The sequence below is a fragment of the Natator depressus genome, chromosome 12 (assembly GCF_965152275.1).
Source record: "Natator depressus isolate rNatDep1 chromosome 12, rNatDep2.hap1, whole genome shotgun sequence".
NCBI lineage: Eukaryota > Metazoa > Chordata > Testudines > Cheloniidae > Natator > Natator depressus.
The window spans coordinates 39,105,532-39,130,602 of record NC_134245.1 but is presented as its reverse complement, the minus strand read 5'-3'; the positions used below and the strand labels follow the sequence as shown (position 1 = coordinate 39,130,602).

The 25,071-nt window shown below is 58.0% G+C and overlaps 1 protein-coding gene across 1 annotated transcript in view; it reads left to right on the top strand.

Moving 5' to 3' along the window:
• Positions 1 to 25,071, top strand: part of PIEZO1 (piezo type mechanosensitive ion channel component 1 (Er blood group)) — a 108,361-nt gene that overhangs the window by 36,194 nt on the left and 47,096 nt on the right. The window contains exons 2-4 of the mRNA XM_074968908.1: positions 10,135 to 10,230; positions 19,879 to 20,001; positions 24,822 to 24,864. Of these exons, the coding sequence (XP_074825009.1) occupies positions 10,135 to 10,230; positions 19,879 to 20,001; positions 24,822 to 24,864 (262 nt within the window). The remainder of the gene's footprint in view (positions 1 to 10,134; positions 10,231 to 19,878; positions 20,002 to 24,821; positions 24,865 to 25,071) is intronic.

Here is a 25,071-nt window from a genome sequence, read left to right as displayed (position 1 = left end):
GAGGGAGACTGGTTTGCTGGGCTGCAGGGATGACAGGCTCCAGCCCAGCCTGCTCCCAGCAGGGCTCTGGACGGTGTGCTCACACCTGGGCGTGTGTGTCGGGCAGCACGGAGAGGCCCTCTGTCCATGCAGTAATTTTATATCCTTGGCATCCCACTCCTGGGCTTTCCGCCTGGGTGCATTTGAGCTCCTGATGGGAGCATGACGGGGCAGTGGCTGGGGTCACGTTTGTTCCCGCGGTGTCCGGCTACTCGGCCTTTCTGTGCATGTGCGGCTTCCTATCCCCAGGGAGCGAGATCCCACAGAGCCCTGCTGGTAAACACAGGAAGAGCCGTGCCCCCTTCCTGCCAGAGCCGGAGCGCGCCGCGCACGCCGCCCGGCACCACCAGCCCCGTTGCATGGAAAGGATTTATACTGCGCTGCTGCCCGGCTGGGGCCTGTTCCGCTTGTTTCCGAATTGCCGTTGGCAGCTGGGGCCTTCTCCATCCCTCCCCTTGAGAAACGAGGCCTTGGCGCTCGGTGTCAGCAGGACAGGCCTTGCTTATTGGCCCCCCCTCTGCTGGGTTTTGTTAGCTCAGATAAAGGCCGGGGGAAGCTGGGACCTGGGAGTCCTCAGCCTCTGCTTCTGGCTGGGCCTGTGGGCGCGAGCCGCTCTGGCACAGGGAGTCAGGCTGAGAGAGGCCACGGGCCTGGAGCGAGCTGGGGAGGGCAAGGGAGGAGGTGACGACTCAGGCGAGTGCTCAGCAATCAGACGCTGAGGGGTGCATGTCAGGGCGGGAGAGGAGCATCAGCCAGTTATAGGCCCCCTCCCCACCCTACCCCACCCCATCTCTGCACCTGGCCCCTTCCTAGCCTCCCCAATTGCTGCTTTAGCTGCCTCCTAGGGCCGTGGTTCTCAAACTTTTTTTTTTCACAGACCACTTGAAAATTGCTGAGGGTCTCGGCAGACCACTTACTGATCTTTCCAAATGTTGTTTGTACCCTTAGCTAACTATTGTAAAGTGCTTTGGATAAAAGCGCTATATAAAAAAACCTTAATAATAATGAACTTTTTTTGTTCTACAAATAAAAGCACAGGGTTCAGAGTAGCAGCCATGTTAGTCTGTATTTGCAAAAAGAAAAGGAGTACTTGTGGCACCTTAAAGACTAACGAATGTATTTGAGCATAAGCTTTCGTGAGCTACATCCGATGAAGTGAGCTGTAGCTCATGAAAGCTCATGCTCAAATAAATTGGTTAGTCTCTAAGGTGTCACAAGTCCTCCTTTTCTTTTTGCAAATAAAAGCACACAACTCATATTTTAATATCAGTCGTCTTACCTTTCTAATGTGATGGATGTGCCCTCTCTCCCACACCGCGGCAGCCCCCGAGCTGGGGCTGGGAAGGAGGGGTGGTCTCTCTGTCTCTCCCCCGCCGCGGCAGCCCCCGAGCTGGGGCTGGGAAGGCGGGGTGGTCTCTCCCTCTCTCCCCCGCCACGGCAGCCCCCGAGCTGGGGCTGGGAAGACGGGGGGCCTCTCCCTCTCTCCCACACCGCGGCAGCCCCCGAGCTGGGGCTGGGAAGGAGGGGTGGTCTCTCCGTCTCTCCCCCGCCGCGGCAGCCCCCGAGCTGGGGCTGGGAAGACGGGGGGCCTCTCCCTCTCTCCCCCGTCGCAGCAGCCCCTGAGCTGGGGCTGGGGAGGAGGGCCATCTCTCCCCAGCGGCCGCAGCCCTGGAGCTGGGGAAAGTCGCCTCTTTCTCTGGCCGCTGCAGCCCTGCACTTCCCAAATTCCCCCCACCCCCTCTTCTCACCCCACTGCCCCCTCCCACCTATCCCCTATTCCCCCCAAGGCCACCACCTCACCTTACATGTGCGTCTTCTCCAGGGTCCAGTCATCTAATTAGTGGAGTCACGCCGGCGCGGCTCCACTAATTAGGTGAGTGGCCCTTCATTCTCTCGTGTGCGGGCCAGGCATGCACCTTACAGGGAACTATCCGCAGACCACCTGAATGGAGCTCGCGGACCACTGGTGGTCCATGGACCATAGATTGAGACCCTCTGTCCTAGGGGAAGGGCCTCCCAGTGGCTATTTGCCCAGTGCCACCCCCCTCCCGCTTCGCTCCTCAGACGCCCCTTTTCCCATGAGGCCTCAGTACATGAACCTCCCCCTCCCACGGCCTCCCCAGATTGCCTGTGCCAAGTATCAAAAATCACATCAGGCCCCTGAAAATCGGGAGATCGGCTTGAAGATCATGAGATTTTAAAACCGAAATCAACGTTTGAACCTTTATCTTGGCCTTCTGGCCTCTGGGGGTCACACTGCCAGTTCTTCCCCGCAGCCATGTACACTAGAAAGTGACTTGAAAAAAAAAAAAGCAGAGATTCTCCTGTAATCACATGACTCAGGTACTGGGGCTTTAAGAAAACCAACAGATCATCAGCTCCTGATCTTATCGGGTCTGGCAACACGTGCAAATAATCCTTCACTTTTATTGTTGGGGGGGAGGGGCGGAGCCTGCTGCACATGGTGGGCGACCCGTCCCACCCTGGCCTGGTATTCCAGTAGGAAAGTGGGGAGGGTGGCTAGAAACTTGGGGCACAAATTAATGCTGACAGCAGCTGCGCTAAGCGGTGTGCCTACGGCTTTGTGGCTAGCCTCCTTCAGTGCCGGCGAGTGGTTCCGGTCGGCCTGTTGCTCATGTGGGTGTCTGCATTTGATTGCAGCTCGTGTGTGGTGTTGCTCAGCAACCCCATTTCTGATCAGATAGCATCTAGCCTGGTGAGTTACATCTGAAGTAGACAAACTTTCTCTGTGTATTCCCGTGAGCTGCCGTTTTTGTAACCCCACTGTATGGATTGCAACTTCTCCGTCGCTTTTGCTGTCGGCGATGTGGGGTTTCCAGCTATAGATTAAAATGAGAGGCTGGCTGGAAGCACAGTGCCCATCGTTGGATCTAAATCCTTCCAAGCTCCAGACCGGTCAGATGGTTTCGCTCCTAAAACAAGCTGTAATTTGCCTAAAAATAAACCCCAGCAAAGAGGAAAGCTGATCTTGTGATTAAAGCACAGGATGGGGAGTCAGGCGATCTGTCTCCTAGCCCGGACGCTGCTGCTGACTTGCATGCGGCTTTGGGCAAGTGGCTTGGCCTCTCTGTGCCCCTCAAGTACAGGCGGGAGGACGGGCCTGAGCCTCCTTCCCAGTGCACAGCAAGGGTGAATGTTTGGGATGCCCTGGTGGAAGGGGGAAGAGCAGGACAAGGCTAGAGTTACCCAGTTTGGACCCCAATCTGAACGTTCCCCTAGCTCAGTGGGCTTGGAGCCCATGTTCTGGTGTGAACGAATCTCTGCATAGCTCTAATAAACCTACAGGTGCCATGGCTTCAGGTACAGGGGCGTAGGGATGGGATTTACAATCCGCTTCCCTGGAGTACGCCACAGAGAGCAGATTGGTGTCACTGTGCCCCCAAAGGTCCCCCACCTCCTGCCTCCCATGCGTGTCTCACAGCTGTTCTTAGAGCGGGTTGAGAGGCCGTAAAGGGTCCCACACTCTAGGGAGCCCAGAGGGAAGCCGTTGTTTAAACTGCTTGTGCTCTGAATGTGCCAAAACAAACACTGATAATCGGGATACACAAGGGCCCTCACCCAGACACCCACCCTGCTCCCTGGTCATGGACGCTGTGGCTACTCTGCAAGCTGTGCCACCTTCGTGCCGACGGCTGGGGCAAAGAGCGCCCGCCACCTGAAGGCCTGATGGCAAATGGCTGGTTCCTTAGGGTGTTGAATTTCCCCTGCAGTGGAGCCCAGAGGGCCCACACACAGTGGCATTTCTCCCAGTGTCTTGCCTTTGGGGTGGTCCTTCAAGGTGCTTATACAGTGCACAGCACCGGTGTACGCCCTCCACCCCTGTGAGCGGGTGCAGCGGACACGTGAGACAGGGGAGGTGAGGCTCTGCTGTACTCAGCACTGGGGAGCCCTCCGCCGGATCGCCATGTTCAGCTCTGGGAAAGACGGGAATGAACTGGAGAGAGTCCAAAGGAGAGCAAGAAACGCCATCGGAAAACCTGGCCTATGAGCACAGGCTGGAAGAATTCGGCGTGTTTAGTCTAGAGGAAAGGAGGCTGAGAGGGGATCTGAGAAGCCTTCAGATATATTAAGATAAATGGACAGTGACCAACTGTTCTCTGCATCCACTGCAGGTAGGAAAAGAAGTGATGGGCGTAAGCTGCAGCGAGGGGGATTTAGGTTAGGTATTAGGAAAAACTTTTGAACCATGAGGGTAGTGGCCGACTGGAATAGGCTTCCTGGGGAAGTTGTGGAATCCCCAACAGGTTGGACAAACACTTGTCTGGCATAGGGTTGCCAATTTCGGTTGGACATATTCCTGGAGGTTTCATCACATGACATAATCTTTAATTAAAGATTGATCTTTAATTCCTGGAGACTCCAGGGCAATCCTGAGGGGTTGGCAACCCTAGTCGGGCATGGTCTTCTAGGCTAAGACTCCCCAAACCTCGGCTAATGCTCCCCACCATGGCCCCGGGGCCAGGCCGTGATGGGGCTCGGGACTCCTCCAGTGGGTGGGCCGGGAGTGGCTCGGGCAGGCCAGGGCCTCGGGCGGCTCAGTCGAGCCGTCTGGAGCTCCTCCCGTTGTGGTGGGGGCCTTGGAGATCCTCTGGCCCTGGTGGGTGAGAGCAGGAGTGGGGGGCATGGGGCTAGCCTCCCTGAACAGGGGGTTCACACACTGTCCATGTTCAGCATGGGGGAGTTGGGCCAGGTGACCTCTTCCAGCCCTACGTTTCCATGATTCTCTAATGTGGTAGCACACCCAGCCATAGGCCAGGGCAGCACTGTGCTCGGTGCTGTATAAACAGCAAAGAAAGACAGTCCCTGCTCTGGAGTGCTTACAATTGACGTAATTCAACCCTGGGCACAGGACAAGCTCAGTGCCCCAGCCCCGGCCCCAGCCCCGGTGGGAGTCTTGCAGAGACGGTGTAGGGTGGGGCATATCCCCCAGGAGGCCAGGGCCAGCCCTGCTGCCTGTGACTTGTTTGGGTGTCAAAGCAGAAGGGAAGGCGTGTTCCTGGCTCCCGGGTGAAGCGTGCCTGTCAGGTCCCGCTTTGCAGGGAAGGCTGGTTCTGGCGCATTCCCAGTGTGGGCTGCAGTGCGAGCTCCTTGGGGAGGGAAGATGACGGGACCCTTAGCGACACAGTGGGCTTCTTGTGGCATGTCTCTAGAGAACGCTGCCCTGATCTGAAGGGGTGGGTGTGCGTTTGTGTGTGAGATGTATTGTGGAAATGGGAGCGGGAGGTTTTCAAATAAACAGTCACATAAAAAGGTCTTGGCTGGCACCAAAGTACACCCCCCCCCCCCCCCCCAAGCATTGGACGAGATTGAGTTTTGTTTTGTTTGGTTTGGACGGACGGACACAGCTACAGGAACTCCTCACTTAAAGTCATCCAGGTTAACGTTGTTTCGTTGTTCTGTCGCTGATCAATTAGGGAACATGCTTGTTTAAAGTTGCGCAATGCTCCCTTCTAACGTCATTTGGCAGCCGCCTGCTTTGTCCACTGCTTGCAGGAAGAGCAGCCTGTTGCAGCGAGCTTGTGGGGGCTTCGAACCAGGGTGGGCCGGCAGCCCCCCAATCAGCTCCCTGCTCCCCTAAGTCCCCTGTGCAGCACCCGCCTAGGCCCAGCAGGCTATCGGTTGCTGGCAGTTCAGCTGTCCTGCTTCCCCCCCCCCCCCCGCCCCCGCCATGTGCTGCTCCTGCCCTCTGCCTTGGAGCTGCTCCCCGAGACTCCTGCTTGCTGTGTGTGTGGGGGGGAGGTGGAGGGGAAGAAAAGGGGGGCTAATGTCAGGGTGTCCCCCTCCCCACTGCTCCTGCACCCCGCTCACCCCATCTTCCATAGAGCGGGGGGACACACGGATGGAGGGAGCTGTGGTCTGGTCTCAGCTTGCTGATCTAACAAGGCAGTGTACTTCTGACCCCGCTCTTCATACTTAAAGGGGAAATGTGCATCTCCATCTCTCAAACACATACAGGGTGTGTGTCTCTGTCTCTGTCCGCCCTCCCTCCTTTCCTGCTGCCTTGTAGAGTGTGAGAGTTAACCCCTGAGGGCTCAGCCAATCGCTAGTTCATCATTTAGCAGTAAGGCATTCCCTGGGAAATATCCCACCCTCTGACTCCTCCACCTCAACCAAGCTTCACAACCATTAGCGCTGTGTACCAGTATTGCATTGTTTGTTTAAAACTTATAGTGTGTGTGTGTGTGTGTGTATGTGTGTGTATATATATATAATATAGTCTTTTGTCTGGTGAAAAAAATGTCCCTGGAACCTTACCTCCTCATTTACATTAAGTCTTATGGGGAAATTGGATTCGCTTAACATCGTTGCGCTTAAAATCGCATTTTTCAGGAACAGAACTACAGCGTTAAGTGAGGAGTTCCTGTGTTACCAGACTGCCCACTTTCTTGTCAAAAGGGGAAATCCTGGCAGCCTGAGCCTGGCGTGGGGGAATGGAGTCTGGCCTGAAGCCATTTCTCAGGGGACAATCTCCCCAGTACGGAGCTCTGGCTCGCACGCTTGTGCTCTCGCTTTCTTGAGAGGATTTTTTTTTTTTTTAAATATGTATTTGAAGTGGCTGCATCACTGGAAGGAAAGTCGCCGCCCTTTCCAGAGGGCAGTGGCTGCTAGCCATGGGGAGGGGGTGCTGGCTGGATGAATGAGTGGAGATTTATCCTGCCCCCGTATGGTGCACGCCTCCTCCCAGAACATACTGGCTGATTCCACGCTGGGGTCGCCCTGTGGGTCGGAACCAATAGGGAAGGTCCGGCTGATCTAGTGGCCAAATGGGATGCTCCTCACCAGAGCATTGCCCCTGCCCCCTTGCAGCCTGGACCCTAGTGGCCACCTGAGAATCCCTCCACCATGACCTGTCCCAGCCAAAGCCCCAGCAATGGGAGGAGGGCAGCAAGTCCCAGAGCCTGCCCACGGGCTGGAAATCCATACTGTGACGGCAAGTGGAAAAACCTGCACAGGAACCTGCTTCCGTTTGGGAGTCTCCCCCCCACCCCCAGCTCTCTGCACAGGCTAAGCCTCTGGTGTGAAGTGACAGGGAGGCAGGAGGGACTACGTTTTTGGGGAGGTAGGAAACCCTGGGAACTGGCTCACAAAAACGCTGACTCTTGTCCAGCGGTATGGAAGCTGGACCGGGGCTCAGGCCCTGACGCTGCCCTGGGCAGGTGGGATGCGCCCCAGCTCCCAAGCGAGGGACGGCATTCAGCAGCACTGGTGATGTCCTGTATCAGGATGGGTGGCTCCGATGCCACTGAAATTATCCCCCAGCTACAGAGCTATGGGCAAAGGAAGTGGCTCTTCTCTTTCCAGATTTCCCCTCTGCAACCCAGCTCCTGCTCAGTTAGCGACTCATTCTGACCTCTCTCCCACTCCAAGAGCCTCACGCTCTCGTCTCTGAGTTTGTGACCTAGGGTCCTCTTGCCCCAGTTGGCAGCAGGCATGGGGGGTCCTCTGGGTCTGGGATCCACACACAGCTCACCAAAGAATGTCGTGTAAGGTCTCTAATGAGAGCCTGCGTCACGCTGGTCCTCGTAATCCCTGCGAGGTGTATGTGTGGATAAGCTGCGAGGAGTTATGTGGATGTTCCAAACAGCGAAGGCAGGTCACCAGGTGATCCCCAACCTCCTGGCAGGCCGGGAGACTGGACGCTTCTCTCTCTAGGGCTGCTCATGTGCAAATGGACGCCCATTCACAGTCTGAGCAACGTGCTAATCAATAGATTGCGGGGACTGTAGGAAAACCCAAAGCTGGCAGGGCTGATCCTGTATAGGAGGCAGGGCTGTGAACTTTTGGCACTCTGTCTGGGGTGCAGATGAGCCCCCAATTATCCTTCATCAAAGGGGGCACGACTTGCCATGGAAGAAGGGTCTCCGCCATGCTGGTGGAAAAACACTGTGAGAAGGGCTTTGGGGTGAGCAGAACCTTATTGGACAAGAGGGCGCTTCCTTAGTTGAGTCTAGGCTCTAGTAGGTGTGGTACGATTTTATCTGATCTGTAACCCTTTGTTTCCAGCCCTTCTGCTTGTTCCCATATGGCTTTCTCTCGAAACAGACCTCCGTGCCGCTCCCTCATGCTAAGGCAGTAGCGAGGTGGCTCATGACCCCGGGGACACCTGGGCAGCGGCGGGGGGGGTTCTGGACCCCTTCCCTGCTGTGAGCCCGCCCGTGGGCTTTGCCTCAGCCATATTCCCACAATCCTCAGCCCCAGGTGGCGAGGTTGGAATTGGTGCGGTGGTCTGGGGCCCAGTGTCTGAGCAGATGTGCCCAGCCCCTTTGCTTGCAGAGGGCGGCTCGCCCGCTGCTCCATCCAAACCTGCTACAGCCGGCACCGCCCGACGTGACACGCAGCCAGGGCCGGGAACGGGCCTGTGTCAGCTGGGCCTGGCTATGCCTAGAAAGGCAGGTCTGGGGGCAGCATTAATTGGTATTGGAACTGAGGTGCCGCGGGGGGTGAATGGCAGCGCCTGGCACTGCCAAAGGGAAGAGTCCTACAGAAAACACGAACTCTGCCACAGGCTGTTTGGCCGGGCCGTAGCATCCACTGCAGGGTTCTCCCCCCATTCTAGCATGGGACGGGATGGCTCCAACCCTCTTCAGCAAATGGCTGGAGGGTGAGGCTGTCAGGGTAACCCCCATCGCCCCCGAGGGGTGTGATCCTGACTCCCTCCTGCAGGACTCTCCCACGCAGGGGTTTTGCCCTACACGGGAAGCACGTCTCCCTCCCCGCTGATGATGGTCCAGCTTCAGAGTGTCCCTTTTGGGTGCATGAGCGAACAGGAGGGTTTCCCAGCGTGCCAGGTCCGATTGGAGGCTGGGTCCCCCAGGGGATGAGCAGGAAGCCCGAAGGGAAGGCTGGGAATAGGGTGTGTGTGTGAGGAGGGGTCCCGTAGAGATTCTGTCTTGTGGAGCAAACTAAATGGTGTGAAGAACCAGACTTGGAAACACACTGGGGGCAGGGTCTTAGAAGGGCGAAACCACCCTTCAGCCCCCTCGCTGACTGGGGCGGGGCTGGAGCTCTCCGGAGGGGTGGCTGTGTGAGGCCCCTGCGGCGTCTCTCTTCCCCCGCACCTTGAAATGCAGGGTCAGGTGTGCTGGGAGTTAGGCATGGTCTAGTGGCCAGACCCCTGAGATGGGAGCCACAAACTCCTGCTTTCTACTCCCAGCCCTGATGCTCTCTGCCTCTGGGGGAGACTTGGCCTTTGTTAAAACGTGTAAAACGCCATGTAACGGTTGAATATCATATTAGCCCTGTGGCTGCCTGGGAGCTTCAGTCCTCTCCATGCTGCACAGCAGGGCTATGCCACATCAGGGTGATGGTAGGGCTGGAGCTCTGCAGCTCCAGACACACCGGCCTTAGTGCTGCAGCTAAAGGGAGAAGTTCTGTAACCAATACAGGGGGTATGACACACGGCTGAACAGTTCTGAATCTGTCCAGTAGAGGGCAGTGGTGCACATTCCAAACCAGGTCATGGCTGGATTGTTTTTTGACAGGCTGCTTCTAGTCTACTTCAAAAACTTCAGTTCTTCTAGGGACCTTCCCTCAGTTTCTTCCCAAACATTCCCATATTATGAATCTGCAGACCCAAAGTTTAACAAATCCCATGTCCTGAAACCCCATGCTGGTGGGTGTCGGGAATGCCCCTGCTTTCCGGGAAGCATTTGGGGGTGAATCCCCCCTTTTGGGGGCAGAACTGGTACTTTTATATGGAGTGGGCGAGCAGCCAGAGGTGGGTTGAGGTCAGAGCCTGTCTGCCTGTGGGCCCCTCTTCCTTGGGGGGGCAGGCGGTGGCTGGTAGCTTGTTGGTGCCTTGACGCTGTGTGGGTCCCCCAGGAGGAGGTGATCTGGGTTCGTGCTGCCTGAAGGCACAGGCCTTGTGCTGCAGCGAAGCCTCGGTTCCTGGACCGAGTAATGAAGAGCTCTGCCTGGGGTGGGGATGGGGGGAATGATTCCCCACAGCCAGTGGGCTTGTTCTACAAGTCGCTCCCGGCTGCCTAGGGGACCCTGCAGCAGCGGGGGCCACGGGACGTCCTGCCCCGGGGCGCCCCAGATCTCTAACCCGCCTCCCTTTGCCTCTCTCCCCAGCTTGCGTGTTCCGGGTCAATGCCCTCTCGCTCGTGTACCTGCTCTACCTGCTGCTGCTGCCGTGGTTCCTGGGACCCACTGAACACACCATCAAAGGTAAGAGCCGAGGGCTGCCGCGGCTCTCGCCTCCACAGGCTCTGGACACTGCAGTTTTCCCTTCGCCATACGATCCCTGAAGGTTTGCCCTCTCCCCACCCTCCACGCCTGCTCTCCTTGCTCTGTCCTGGCTGATGGTGACTGAGATTGGGGGGCAGTGTCCTGCCAAGTGACAGTCTCTGGAGAGAGATGCCAGCTGCAGTCACGGGGAGACTGCTGTGCTTCCAAGGGGCATTGCTCTGGGAGCTGGTGTGCTCTCTTGGGCAGGGCTCCTGGCCTAGCGCCGGAGCAAGTTCCTGTCCTGGATACAAGCCATAAAATCCTTCCTGGCCTGGGCAGCCAGAGCGCAGGCCCCACCCTGAGGAGTGTCCTGGGTTTTAGCAGGAACAGTCCCATCACTCAGCTGCTGTGGTATTCTCCACCCCTGGAAAGCCAGGCTGGAGTTGGGGGAGGCAGCGTTGCTCAGCGGCTAGAGCGTGAGACTGAATATTAGCAGTCCTGGTTCTGCAGCCATGGGCTCACCCTGTCCCAGCGCTGTGCCTCAGCCTTCGCAGCTGTAGAATGGGCGAGAAGGAAACTCCCCCTCTCTCTAATACTGTGAGATGCACCCATGAAAAACATCCTCAGTGCTGTGTATTATAGCAAGTCAGCCCACCTGGGACTGCTCACTTCTCAGTGGGCCTGGAGTGCAGCCCGATGACAACTTCCTGACAGCAGGCACAGGGCACAGGAACTCCTGCATCCAAAGCTCAGGGCTCCGCCTCTTGAGCTGAAGGAGAATCTCCCTTAGCTGCTAGCAGTATTGAGCCTATGGCACACAGCTGAGCAGTTCTGATTCCGTGCAGTAGAGGGCAGTAGCACACACAGATGCTATTCATTATGACCTTATTCATCCGTATTCATTCTGCCTCTCTAACTGGGAATGGGCTAAAGGCCACAAGGCAACTCAGACATGGCTTGGAGATAATCTCCCTGTCTCCTGGACACAGCCCACATTGCTAGTTTGCCTTTTGGGGCCTGAACACAGGACTTGCCAGACTGGATCAGACCCCAGGTCCATTTGGTCCAAAGACCTGTCTTTGACAGCAGTGCACCCCAGAGGCTGCAGAGGGAGGTGGACGAACTCAGCCGTAGGCAGGTGTGGGATAAGCCGGCCCCACGTTATGTCTCAGTCTGGCCTCTAATAGTTAGAGACTGGCTTAAGCACTGAAGCAGGAGGCTTAATATTCCTGCCAGAATTCTGATCCTTTGTATAATGGATATTCTAGTTCTCCATAGAAATGTCTATCCCTTTTTGAATCATGCTAAACTCTTGGCCTCAGTGACTTCCTGTGGCAGTGAGTTCCACAGTCTAGTTTTGCATGAAGAGCTATTTATCTCTGTTGGTTTTGAATTTTCCGTCTTTTAATTTCTTCGGGTCCCCTGCTCTCCCCATCCCATAGCCCAAGGACAAGAAGGTGCCGCTCCCCCTCCCATTCATTACTTTATGTACTGCTCTCAGGGTGGATGTTTAGACTTGGCATGCAGTGGGACTGGGTCCTCACTGGAGCAGGGGCTGGTTCTAAAGGAGACCTCGGGCACAGACGCATGTGAATCAGCAGTGGCAGGGAAAGGGAATGGAGACAGTGGGATGAGTCAGTGAAGTGCCGAGATAATCTTGTGCTCTAGCTCGGTGCCCGGGCCCTGCCCTGTGGTGCCCCCACCCCCTGTCTGGAGGAGTGGTTGCTTTTCTTGAGTTTTGCTTCGATTGCTGATACGAGCCACGCTTGAGGGTAGCTGCCACTGCGGCTCACTTCTGAGCCACAAGGTTGTGGGTTCCAGTCCCACACTAGGCCTTGAGCCTCTTGCTGGTGCTGCCGGGCAGCCCAGGGGAGGCAGCGGTGGTGCTAGAGGGGAGACATGACGGAGAACTTGTGTTCCAGTGGAAGTAAAAGATCCCAAGTTCCGCTGGGGACGATTGTCCTGGCCGTTCTGCCTCTTCCTGAGAGCGCTGATTCGAGTCTGCGAGTGAGTGCCGGACACCTGCCACGCCTGCCTGTGCACCAGCATCGTCCATCTCCCTGAAAGCGACTGGGACCCCTGGGGTGGGAAAGGCTCCGGAGATGGTTTGGATGCAAAATCCTTCCTGTTTCCCCTCTCGCTGCGGTGCCTGGCCTGAGCCACCGTCCTTTCTTCTGCAGGCCGACTCCTGCGTGGAGGCCAGATTGTGGCTTTGAACCACAGCCCGAGCTGAGGGAGGCAGCAGAAGGCATGTGATGACTCAGCCAGGATCCCTCCCTTACGAAGGGTGCTGCGAGCACTCCCATCCTAGGGGGCTCTGCTCCCCATGTTGGCCCCGTGTGTCACTGCTGGCTAGCTCGAAAAGCTCCTGATGGGCATTTCAGGGGAGACGGCTGCACAGCAGCCCTGACTAAATCAGCTTTTGGGGGCAGTGGCAGGCAGCCGGCTGGCTTGGGGTTTGCAGAGCCAGGGGATCGTGAGAGAATCCGCTGCCGTGTTAGCACTGTGGAGATGGGGTATCCCAGAGTCGCCAGGCGATAATCCCTCTCCACGTGGCTGCTGAGAGTGCACCTGGCATGTGGCGTCCAGCTCTGGGGCCCTCCGTGCCAGAGAGATATCAGTGAACTGGAGCCAGCTCAGAGAAGAGCCACAAGAATGCTGAAGGGACGGAGGCTCGACTGGGGAGACAAGGGTAAAAAGTCCATCTGTGCGTGCCCTTCGGCACAGGACTGTGGAGTGGGGCCCAAGGGAAGAGTCGCTTATAAATAGAGGGTTCAATCACTGCAGGCTCCCTGCCAGGAAGAGCCCTGTCTGAGCCCCAGGGCCAGCCGAGGTGACGCAGCCACGGTTCTTTGTACCATCGTGACCCCAGCACCACTGGCTGCTGCCCTGGGGAATGGGGGGCACCAGCGTGTCCGTGAGGAGTCCTGGCTCTTCAAGCTGGCGAATTGCTGGAGAGGGGCGACTTGCTCACGCAGCACTCGGCCCCAGCACTGACCCACGGCTCCTCGTTCTCCGCCTGCCGGGAGCAGGATTAGAGAAGAGGGTCTGAACCCCATCTGCACGCCCGGGATACCACTCCTGCCCGCACTGGCCTGCACCACCAGGGAATTATGGGTCCTTCTTTCTCTAGTGTCAGCCCTGGCCTGCCCTCACTGTCCTGCACCCCTCCCGTGCTCCCGCTCGGAGCCGTGACTGCAGCCGAACGGCTATCCAGATCTGCCTGTGCGAACAGCCTGGGTCCTGGTGAGGTGTGCCACGGTGCAGCATTGGCACCAGTGTCTGCCAAAGACCATTTAGCCTCTTGGCCAGAGGCTCTGGGTGGGTGTGGGAGCTTTGTCTGCTCTGACGGGAGGGGTGCTGGGGCAGACTGGACTCAGGCGAGCAGCAGGGGTGCCCCTGGCGCCATTCATCCTGGGCCAGGACCCGTCCTCGTAGTTCAGAGCTCACCTCTTGGAGCCCCTGATATTAACTCTGCTGCCCCAATGCCTCCCTCACTGGGGCTCACCCTGGGGGAAGCAGGCTCACTTCCCGGGCACTGGGCAGGCCCTCAGAGCTTTATCTCCAGGCTGGCAGCACCTTGCTGTGGGCAGAAGCCTTCCCTTGCCCGATGATACCATCGGGCACTGCCCCCAGATGTTTGACATGCAGAGGAGAGGAGGGGCAGTCGAGACCCAGACTCCATGAGTGGCGGGAGTGTGGTGCCCCCTGGGGAGGGGGCTGGAGCGCCATGCCCCCGTGACTGAGCAGGGTGGGTAGCTCTTAGGCTGAGAGGCCTGGGTTTCTCAGTCTGTGGGGGTTATTTTTAGGGCGAGGGGGGCGTGAACTGTTCTAAAGTGGGCACCTTCTCTCCTTCCTCTGTGGTTTCCCCCAGGCCGGGCAGCTTGGGGACTCTAGTCTCCTGGTGGTTCCCGGGCGGTAGTGCCGCTGTTAATTATAGCCCGGCCTTGCTATGAATAGGCCTCTTGCTCTGAAATGGCTGGGTCCAAACACCAGGCTTATTAACCAGAAACCTCAGAGCCGAGCTGCATCCATCCAGGGAGGAGGGAGATGCTGCGAGTCAGCCCCCCTGCCTCGCCGTGCTCGCTGCAGGAGCAGAGGGGCATGCGGGGGGGCTGGCTGCAGCAGGAGCCCCATGAGCTCAGCTGTTCAGCATCTCCTGGGGGCCGTCCATGGCTGGGCTGGTGGGAGCTGCTGGGGGCCTCCGGTGTAGGGAGACCCACCACAGGTGGGCAGGCAGGGCCTCCCACAGGGGGAGAGGTTGGCAGGGCCATGGCTTTGGGGCAGCTGGCAGGGCTTTGGGGTGTGGCGAGCGGGCCGCCCCTCCTCCGAGAGCTGGCGCAGCTGGCACTGGGGCCGCCCTGCTGCCGGAGCCCGTCGGGATCGGGCCCCAGGACCGCCCGCCCCCTGCAACAATTAAAAGATCCATAATCAGGACTGGCCTCCCTCGTGTGCCACCACTAAAAGCTTCTGCCCTTGAATATTTCATGGCTTTCATGCCCTCTGAACCCAGCTCTCTCCGGCGAGCCGCAGAACAGACTTACAGTAAAGGATCATCGTCACTGAGTGAGACTTTGGCCCGGCCAGTTCTCTCTCCCCTCCCGGGATCTCTCTTTCCAGCTGGGAGAGGAAAATGTGAGCCCCCCCCAGTCTGGCATCCTTGGATTTATGAGGCGTGTGTGAGCACAGGGGGCTTAGCAGCATCTGGTGGAAGATTTGACTGGGGTTATTATCGAGGGTGTGGGGGGGTTGAAGTTATTGGCTAACTTGTGGCTCGCGATTGGAAAATTCCAGGCTGGCTTGAGCCAGGGCCGCAGGCTGCGGTGAACGGGGGTGGGGAGAAGAGCCACCCCTGGCTGGCCGCGGGAGCCCAGCTGGGTTTCATTTCTGCAGGCCCCAGGCAGAGGAAGGTGCGGTGGGGTGAGGAGGGGAGCCTGGATCCTTGGGCAGCTCCCCTTTGTCAGGGCCAGCTGGGCCCAGGGGTTTCATTTAAGCAAGAGGGGAGGTCCCTGAGACTGCCCACTGGGGGGCATTTGGGGTGGTATCACCCCAGGGATTTGCCCCCCCCCCAGGGACCCACCAGCTTGTTTCCTGTGGGACCCCAGCTACTGGGTCGTGACTGCTGCACCCAGCAGGGTTGGCACTGGCTCTGCAGAGCTGTGAGGCTCCGTATCCCGCTGCCCGTCACCTTCGCCAGCAGCTGTCCCGGATAGCACACCGGCGGTTTGGGGGCGTTTTCTCCTTCTTTGTGTCCTGGCTCTAACCCATACTCCATGTCTGAACCTGTGCCTCACTTCTCCGTCTGTACCGGGGGGGTGATAGCTCTTCCCAGCATGACCAGTCATGCTGAGTTTAACTCATGAATGTCCATTGAGCCCTGTGAGATCCTGGTGTCAAAGCAGCGAAGCAGCGGGAGGGAGGGAGGGGATTTTTACCTAAACCTTCCTGCTCTTAATACCCAGCCTGCTGTACGGAATCAATGGGGCTGCCCCAGACGGGACAGCATGGGCGGGGCGATGTTCATCATCCACTTCCAAAGGTCCCTTTGTGCTGAGAGCAGAGCGGAAAAATGCAGCACTGGGGACTCAATCCGTGGGCCCAGCATCTAATCTCCAGCTTCTCTCCCTGCCCCAGCACAAACACCTCAGCGTAAAGCCTGGTCATGGGCTGCTGGATTTTTGCTTTATTTTGGGGATTCGGTGTCTAATTTATCTGTGTGGGACTGCGATGGTGTGTGCCAATTGGGAAATCTCCCTCCACACACACCTCAGCTGGCCTGGTCTGTGCACATCACTGTGGTCACGGTGCACAGATATAGAAGTGCAATTGCACATGCATTTTAAAACTGAACATACACACACCGAGCGCTGGCCCCTCTTAGCTCCCTCTCCCGCCCCCGGCGTGCCGGTTCTGAGCTCCGCCTGGAGCTGGGATGTGCTCAGCAGCTGGCACAGTGCATCCCGGTGCATGTAGAAGAGAAGGTGGTGGCTGGCAGGAACGGGAGAATGTCCCCCCTGTGCCTTGTTCTTTCCAGGCTGTTCGGGGCATCTGGCTCCTGCCGCTGGTCTGAAGTATTTGCAGGTCCCCTCTTCAAGGGAGGTCGTAGTTGCAGCATGGCTGGGAGAAGACGAGACAGTCCCCGCCGGCATTGCATTGTGACGTGGCCTCCTACAGGAGAGACCCTCGGAAGGGGTGGCCCCTAGCACAAGTGTCTGACTGAGTTCCCACAGGGAAGCCCGAGGTTCCTGCGGGAGGTGCGGGGATTCTCCTTCAAGCCATCCTCTCTGCAGGCTTGATCCTGCTATGTGCAGAGCACTCTGCCCCGATCCCGCAGGGCACAACACCCCATTGACATCAAGCACATGTCTAAGCTTTGCTGGGTTGGGTCGGAGCACTCAGCCCCATGCAGGATTGAGTCCTCACGGCTGGTGCTCTGTATGAAGTGGTGTGGCTGTGAGCCACTGGCTAAGGATCTGATTGAGAATTACACAATCTCGGTTTGGCTGTTGAATGCCCAAAACTCGGGGCCTCGGGGTTTGGCCCCGTCTCTAAGCTGGAGCAGAACCAAAGGGAAGTCCAGTTTCATCTCAGATGTAAGCTGATCACTTTGCATAGCCCCCATTGCCCTGGCTGGCTGTGGCTGCTTTGCCCTGCACAGGGGTGTGCCCTTCCCAGCCTGCCCGAGGGCTGGTGCTCTCTAGTGGTGTGTGGGGGGCAGGAGTTGTTTCTCTGAGCTGTTTGCTTTGTGAGAGTGTGTCTGACTCCTCTAGCATTGCAGCTGGACAGGGCTGGCTGCGTGTGTGCAAATAGGACCGATCCTTACACAGGTAGAGCTGTGCTGGGGATGGACAAAGGCTGTGAAAGGGTGTACACAGTAAAGTCCTTCCTGGGCCGATGAAGTGGGTGTGGGAACTGTCAGCCATGTGTGTTTGTGTGTGTGTGTGTGTGTGTGTGTGTGAGAGAGAGAGAGAGAGAGAGAGAGAGAGAGAGAGAGAGACTCGGCCAGTTACATGGTGTCCCATCAGTTAATGTAGGAGCCTGGGGAGGAAGTAGGGATCTGCATGACACCCCCCGAGATCCGGGGTTCATTCCCCTCTTGGTTTCCCAAGGCAGGGGATCCCATCCCCCTCTCGTGTGGATTCAGCCAGTCGTAGTGATGGGGGTTGGTGTTGAGACCCTCAGCTCCAGGGGTGACCCATTAGGTCTCAGGCCTCCGGCCGTCACTTGTCTATGGGCAGGGCATGTCCCACGCCCTCCTGACCAGGGGTTAGGCTGCCCAGCTCCTGCCGTGCACTGCTACCCCCAGCAAGCCCGTCTGCCTAGCAGCCAGCCTCTGCGCTTCGCTTTCTCTAGTGCCGGCAGTTACCCCCAGCTCTTTCTAAGCTTGTTAACCATAAAGATTCCTGAACGCAGGCTCGAGGTCCCCCATGAGCCTTCCGGAGCCCTAGCAGGCCCAAGTCTTTCCAGCCCTTCCCCCTGGGTTGGGCCCCCATGGACAGAAGGCCCAGTCTGGTCGCTGGCACAGAAAGAAGGCCCTGAGTCAGTTCAAGCTCATCTTTTTTACACCAAAAGCCCTTTCTTTGTCTCTGAGTCTCTGGAAAACCCAGCCTGACCAGTCTATGAAACCTCGCTGGGGGGTTCCTCTCCAGGGCTGGCTAGTGTCAGTGACTCACCTTAATCACCCCCCACCCCCGGCTGTTCTGAGTTTCTGGAGGAGCTGTGGTCCCCATCCCCGGGGCAGAGCACAGCCCGACATGAGCCATTCAGAGATTTGATTCAGTGGTCCCAAAGATACTGCCTGGGGGTGCAATATCAGTGTGCACCGGGCAGACTCCGCTGGGGTTAATGGGCACGTGAGGGCACGATCCCTGCCCACCAAAGGCCTTCAGGGGACAGCATCTAGCCCCCAACTCCTGGGGGAGGCCTGGACGCTGGTGCTGCTCTTGCTGTGGTCTGGCCTACCCTGCGCCAAAGCAGAGGGCCTGGCGGGCTCTGTGACAGCCCCACCCACATCTTCCCGTGGCCTGGCAGACCGCGCCAGTCATGTTCCCCATCTTGCTAGTGAGGAGAAGGGTTAGTTCTCCCCCGTCTGCCTCGTGTGGGAATCTCTGCTCCCATGGGAATCTCTCCCAGAAGGGACCTTTTGTTTCCCACCGTCTCCTTCAGTGGGTCTGTGTTTAAATGAGCCCCCGGGGGCCTTCCTGATTCTGGGCTAAGAGTATGACTTTGCTAGAGTTGCCTTGAAGGAATCCTTTGCTGATAACTTGAGTCTGCTAGCACCTTTGCAGGGCTGGTGTGGACGCTCTTCTGCCTGTTTGTTTCCAGGTAGAAGCACTTGGAATTTACTCTAGGCTGATCCCTATGGGACGTCATAAGCCGTCCCCACCTCCCACTCCCCAACTCCCATCCTGCTTCCAGACATCACGCTCGGTCTATCTTCCGCCTCGGTCCTGATAGTCTCACGCTGTCCCTTTCAGCTGTGGGCCCCACTAAGAACAAAGTCCTCCCTGGCATATTCCCGGATTGCCCTGTCCTGATTGGCTGCAGCTGTTCCTGGAATGGGGGACCGCTGCTTGGGCACCATGGACCCACCGTGCAATCTGACCTGTGTGTGGATATCTCCCAGGATTGTGACAGCCTCCCTCCCTGCCTCCCACAGATCTGCACTCTCTCCCTCCTCTCTGCTCCTGGTGATGGAATGGTCCCTGCCGATCCTGCCCCTGCCATTCTGCAGGGAGAAATCCCAGGAGGCCTGGGGTGGGGAGCTGCAGGCCCCTCAAGCGTGGGTGTCTGTTGGGAAGTGGGCCCCGGCCCTCTCCGGGTGGGTCCAGCTGGACTCTCCTGGGACATAGCCCTCCTGATGCCAAGGGGCGGAAGGGACGTTCCTCCGATAGCATGCAGGGTGACACATTCCTGGGTCAACCAACCCTGGAAGGTTTGGAGGCTGCTTCTCCCAACCCCTTGGGTGTGAGGGCAGACACAGCGACCCAGCTTGCAGAGGACAGGGTGGGGAGTGTGCTCTGACTGTGCCCCCTGGTGGTCAGTGTGAGGAGTGCCATGTGGGTGGGGCTTGAGAGACCCCAGACTAGGTAGGGGCTCTTGATACAGAAACTTTGTGCGTTTTGCTCCCAGTCTGTGATGCTGTGAAGGGAACATGCGTTGGGGAGCAGTGCACCAACCACAGCTGGGCTGGCTAGGATGCTGGTGTCCGAGCACGCTGCTGGAATGCAGGAATAACGTAGCCACCTCCGGCCCAGTCAGACACAGCTGGAGCATGGCGTACGCTGAGCCCCTCCAGCGGTTGAGCTGGTGGAGCTGCTTGCCGGGGGGAGGCCTGCGTTTGCACAGCAGTGGGTCAGGTCCCCTGTACGCAGCTGGCGAAGCGTTTGTGGGAGATGCAATCATTCGCTGGCACTGGAAACATCACCCACATTGTGGGGTGTAGTGGTTAGAGCAGGGGGGACTGGGGTTCTCATCCCAACTCTGCCACTGTCTTGGTGCAGAGCCTTGGGCAAGTCACCCAGCTTCTCTCTCTCCCCATCTGTAAAACAAGGATGCTGGCCGCAGTGTAAAAAGCATTGGGGCCCTCGGCTGGGAGGTGAGCCAGGAGGAGAATTTAATAACCGGGGGGTTATTTTTGTCTTCTAGGGCACACAGGTCGTCTCCTCCAAGCTCTCCTGGGAACCAGCATCCTCTTCCTCACTGCCCACTTGGTCTTTCAGATATGCCTGTACACTGTGCCGGATCTGGGCCAGCTGCTGGGACAGAACTGTGAGTACCGAGCCCCCATGTGGCTCTGCTGGGGGTTCTTCAGCGCAGCGCAGTGAGCTCCTCCCCTGGCCCCAGTCAGTCGTATTCAGTCCCAGCCCCGTTACTGGGCCCATTTCGCCCATCACTCCTCTCTGCTAGACAGATCTGGGAACCAGTCTGTTCCCTCTGGGGTTTGGCTGGGGCGTTCTCAGCACCTTTCCCAGACCTGAAGAAGAGCTCGAATGCGTGTCTCTTTCACCGACAGAAGTTGGTCCAAAAGGAGATATTACCTGCCCCACCTTGTGCACATCACTGTAGTTACTTGTGAAATATCCCAGGCAGGAGTTGATATCTGAGCAACCTAGATCACAGCTGCACTGCACAGGCATCCACTCAGCATGGACTGACCAAGTGTGCATTTGGTGGGCAGGGTGACTCTTCCCCAGTCTAGGTCAGGAATTGGCAGGGGATTCCCTCTATGATTTTCCAGGACCCATCTCCCACCCCCTTTCCTCCCCATTCTGGGGGCAAATGTAAATATTTGTTGCATCTCAGTGGTAGCTACTGGATTGATTCCAGTTAGCCCCATTTTTATCCCAAGCCTCTGCTCTTCTCTAAATTCCTTGCAAAATGCTCCCGGGCTCCCTCCTGCCGCCCAGCGCAAGCTTTCCTGAAGTGCTGGCGCTTTGCTTTCAGAGGTTTCTTACTTACTTGTCAAACAACATCCCCAGATGGGCGCAGGCTGGCCGAGAGGTGAGCGGGGCAGGTGTGCGCCTCTGCTCTCCAGCCCCTGCAGTTCTGTCTGCACTGGATTCTCTCGCAGCCTATGGCAGACGGAGTCTGTTTGGTCTCTGGAGGCGGGGGGGTCTGGCAAGTGCCTTTCCTCTTCTCCGAGCGGAATTGGAGGCAGTAGGAAATTGTTTCCCGTATGGAAAGCCAGGCTTGGCTTCCGCCGCTTGTTCCCGCCGTCTCTCCCCCCATCCCCCGGGAACAGCCTGACCGGTCAGGGCTGCGTATAGTACACACCAGTGAACCACTCCCTGGCAAGCCAGGACAGCCAGTGGGAGAAATGTCCCCCTACTCCCAAACTTCCTCCTTTCCCAGCGAGGGGCTCCCTGCAGCCAGTGCCCCCGTCTTGCTCCCCATGGGCCCTCCTTCCCCAGACCCTACAGATCTTCCTCCCCAGTGTGGCAGGGGGCAGAGGAAGGGGAGCAAGATGGGAGAGGAGGGTGTGCAGCCACCTCTGTCCCCAGAAACCACCTTCTCCTGGGCCTAGTCTCTGTGTCTCTCCTTTGGAATCCACCCAGAATATAGGTGTCCGCTGGGCGTCACCTGACAGTGCTTGGCCAATCCGATTGCTCGGCTCCCGGAACTGTCAAGGTGAAGGAGATGTACCTGTGTCACGGGGTCCCCGGGTGATGCTCTGGAGCTGCTCCCTACGAAGCCAGGCAGGACTCTAGGGGAATCTCCTCTCTGGGAGCAGCCTGTCTTCAGGGCAAAAAGGTCACATGGCTTCCACCTTCCTGGGTCTGACCTCGGAGCATTCAGCAGCCTCTGCCTCTCCGTGCTCTTCCCCCAGCGAGTCCGCCCAGGCGGGGTCCTGGGGAAGCCAGAGGGTCCTGCCCCCCAACTCCGCAGTCAGATGTGACTCTCAGCCAGCCAGGAAAACAGAGGTTTATTAGACGACAGGAACATGGTCTAAAACAGAGCTTGTAGGTGCAGCGAACAGGACCCCTCAGCCGGGTCCATTTTAGGGGGCAGTGAGCCAGACAACCACACCTGCCCTTCACTCCATGTCCCCAGCCAGCCCCAAACTGAAACTCTCTCCAGCCCCTCCTCCTCTGGGCTTTGTCCCTTTCCCGGGCCAGGAGGTCACCGGATTCCTTTGTTCTTCAACCCTTTAGCTCTCACCTTGCAGGGGGGAAGGGCCCAGGCCACCAGTTGCCAGGAAACAGGGTGTCGGCCATTCTCTGTGTCCAGACCCCTGCACACACCTGCCCTCTAGGGCTCTGCAACGATCATACACCCTTATCCCACCACCTAGATACTTAAGAACTGCATAGGGGAAACTGAGGCACCCCCACACTATTCAGAGGAAACATTAAGAACAGTCCCGCTTCGTCACAACCTGCTCCCTGGCCTGTTCTGTTCCAGCCCCGGGTTGGGGTGGGAGACTTGGGACAGCTGAGCTGGGACTGTCTGGTGTTCCCGGCTCATTGAGCGGTGGTCCCGGCTCATCCTGTTGTATTAATTTTGATGGATAATATGGGCCGAAGGTGTTCCCGTAACCCCCGTGTCCTACGTCAAACCGTGTCAAACAAGGGGAGGGGTCGGTGTACAGAGACCTCCGCCTGCGTCGCCCCGGGGCAGGTGCCCCATTAAACAGCCACCTGACCTTTCGCGAAAGATGCAGCAAAGCGGGAGAGACCGTTCAAGCCTTGGGAATGTGACATCATAACTATGGCTTTCACGTTCGCCACATCCCTGGCCCTTGAGCTGGCAAGCGTTTTTAGAAAGAGAGAGCCCCTGGTGTGCCAGTCCCTTGGGGGGCGCTCTTAGAGGTCCTGCTGGGAAGGGAGAAGTTTGCTGAGATGCGCTGGAGATGTCACTGTTGCTGCTGTCGTGGAAGTCTGGTCGGTTAGGTGGCCGGACAGTCAGAGGGCGGCACGGGGAAGGCTGGCACGGAAGGCGTGTACGTGCCGGGCTGTGCCGCACGGGGCTGCGGGGAGGAGATGCTGTGGAGGAGGGGGGATGGGGCTGTGGCACACAATCTCCCCTCTGCCATGGAGCAGCTCCCCACACCTGCTGACCCTTTCGACGAGCTCGCTAACCAGCTGCAGAGCGGGTGGCGTCTGAGCTCTCAGCAGCCCCGCTGGCCCTTGCTCCTGTTCTTGGCACCCTGCCCTTCTCATTCTTACGGGCTTGACGGGGAGAAGGGCTTTGCTGGCGGCGTCCCCCCGAGCAGTACCACATCCACGTGTGCTGGGTACGTTGCTGGAGCCAGCAGCAGCCTGGGGCCAGGGTTGTGGGGGGCTCTTTGCTATTCAAGGAGACCCATCTGTGCCCCCCCCCCAGTGTTGTCGGATATATCATGGCCCCATAGTCAGGTGTTCCAGCCAGCCGGGCTCTGCTCCCAGCCAGGGCGCTCTGGAAGGAAGGATGCACTCAGCAGTGCACGGCACGGTGATAGGGATACGGATTCCCTGCATGACAGGGGCACGTTGTGAATGCATGAGGCAGGATTCAAAGGTCCATGTTAATCCTTGGTGGGTCTCCATTGCCTCTGTGCCAAGTGCGGCCGTGACCCCATGTGCCCTTCCCCATGTGCACTCTGGGGAGTCCGCTCCGGCTGCAGGGCTAAGAATGAGATGGCAATGCTACGGTCCTGACCCACCTGGGGTTACGGCAGGCCCCCCCTTCGCCCCCGCCCCCCCCCCCCCCCCGAGCAGGGCTGGGAACCCCGGTGTCCGGCTCTAATTCCAACCTGGCAAACTGCATTTTGCTTCCTAAATTTCCCTGCAGTTTCAGCTAGATCGAAGATTGTTCTTATCCTCCTGTGACGAAGTGGGACTGTTCTTAATGTTTCCTCTGAATACTGTAGGGATGCCTCAGTTTCCCCAAGGCATTTCTTAAGTCTCTAGGTGGTGGGATAAGGGAGTTTAATTGTTGCAGAGCAAAGGGCCAGTGTACATAAATGGCCGACACTCTGTCTCCTGGCAACTGATGGCCTGGGCCCTTCCCCCCTGCAAGGTGAGAGCTAAAGGGTTGGAGAACAAAGGAGTCAGGTGACCTCCTGGCCCGGGAAAGGGACAAAGCCCAGAGGAGGGGGGGTCAGTTTGGGGCTGGCTGGGGACATGGAGTGAAGTGCAGACGTGGTTGTCTGGCTCATTGCCCCCCAAAATGGACCCGGCTGAGGGGTTCTGTTCTCTGCACCTACAAGCTCTGTGTTATACCATGTTCCTGTCGTCTAATAAACCTTCTGTTTTACTGGCTGGCTGAGAGTCCCGTCTGACTGCGGAGTTGGGGGGCAGGACCCTCTGGCTTCCCCAGGACCCCGCCTGGGCGGACTCGCTGTGGGAAGCACACGGGGGGCAGAGGATGCTGAATGCTCTGAGGTCAGACCCAGGAAGGTGGAAGCCGTGTGAGCTGTGTGTCCTGCAGACAGTCTGTTCCCAGAGAGGAGACTCCTCCAGAGTCCTGCCTGGCTTCGTAGGGAGCAGTTCCAGAGCATCGCCCGGGGACTCTGTGACACCTCCCCTCAACGGATACTGTGAGGCTGTTAGACAGCCGGCCCGTTCCACCTCGGAGGTGGTCGCATTTCAGCGGTGGGCAAAGCGATCCCTGCATGGCTAGTCTGGAAAGAGCTTTCAGCTCTTTGGAAGATGCTGTATAAATGTGAGATCTAGAGGGCTGAACCTGGCATTTCTATGGGCAAAGCGGAATGTACAGCATTCGCTAGGACCGTAATTGGGTGTGCAAACAGCCGGGGGCAGAAATAGCCGTCTGACTGTTCCCTCCCACGTGCCCTTGCAGTAACTTTGCACAGATTCATGCGTGCCGTTTTGCACACACGGGTCTGGTGATCTAGGCCTGCACTAGTCACACTGTTCCTTTAGGTGAAACATTCTAGTTTTGAGCCATTTGGCTCGCGAGGGTCAAGCTGGTGAGTTACTGCAGGCGGCCACCTGCTGTGGTATCAGGCGCTGCTGGCCCTGTGCTGGCCCTCAGCTCCCCTGCTCAGACACTGTCCATCTGCTGCTGGGCTCAGCAATGTCTTGGCGTCTGTGTCCGTTCCCAGGGGGTTTGCCAGGCTAACTCCCTCTTTGTTTGCTTCCCTACAGGCAGCACGTGGGAAACGCTCGCCCGTCACATTGGGGTCACCAGGTAAGGGGCAGATCTCTGCATTATGCCGCGTGGAGCTTGGGCGGTGATGGCTTTCTCGCACGCGGCCCCAGGCACGCTCCTCTGGGGCGGGCCCCACGTAGGGAGCCAAGCCCCTGCTGTGATTGGGCGCTGGCTGGGTGGTCACGGGGGCCATCGGGGGCCGTGCTCCAGCCCATGAACTGATCGCTGGGGGGAGGCTCAGAAGGC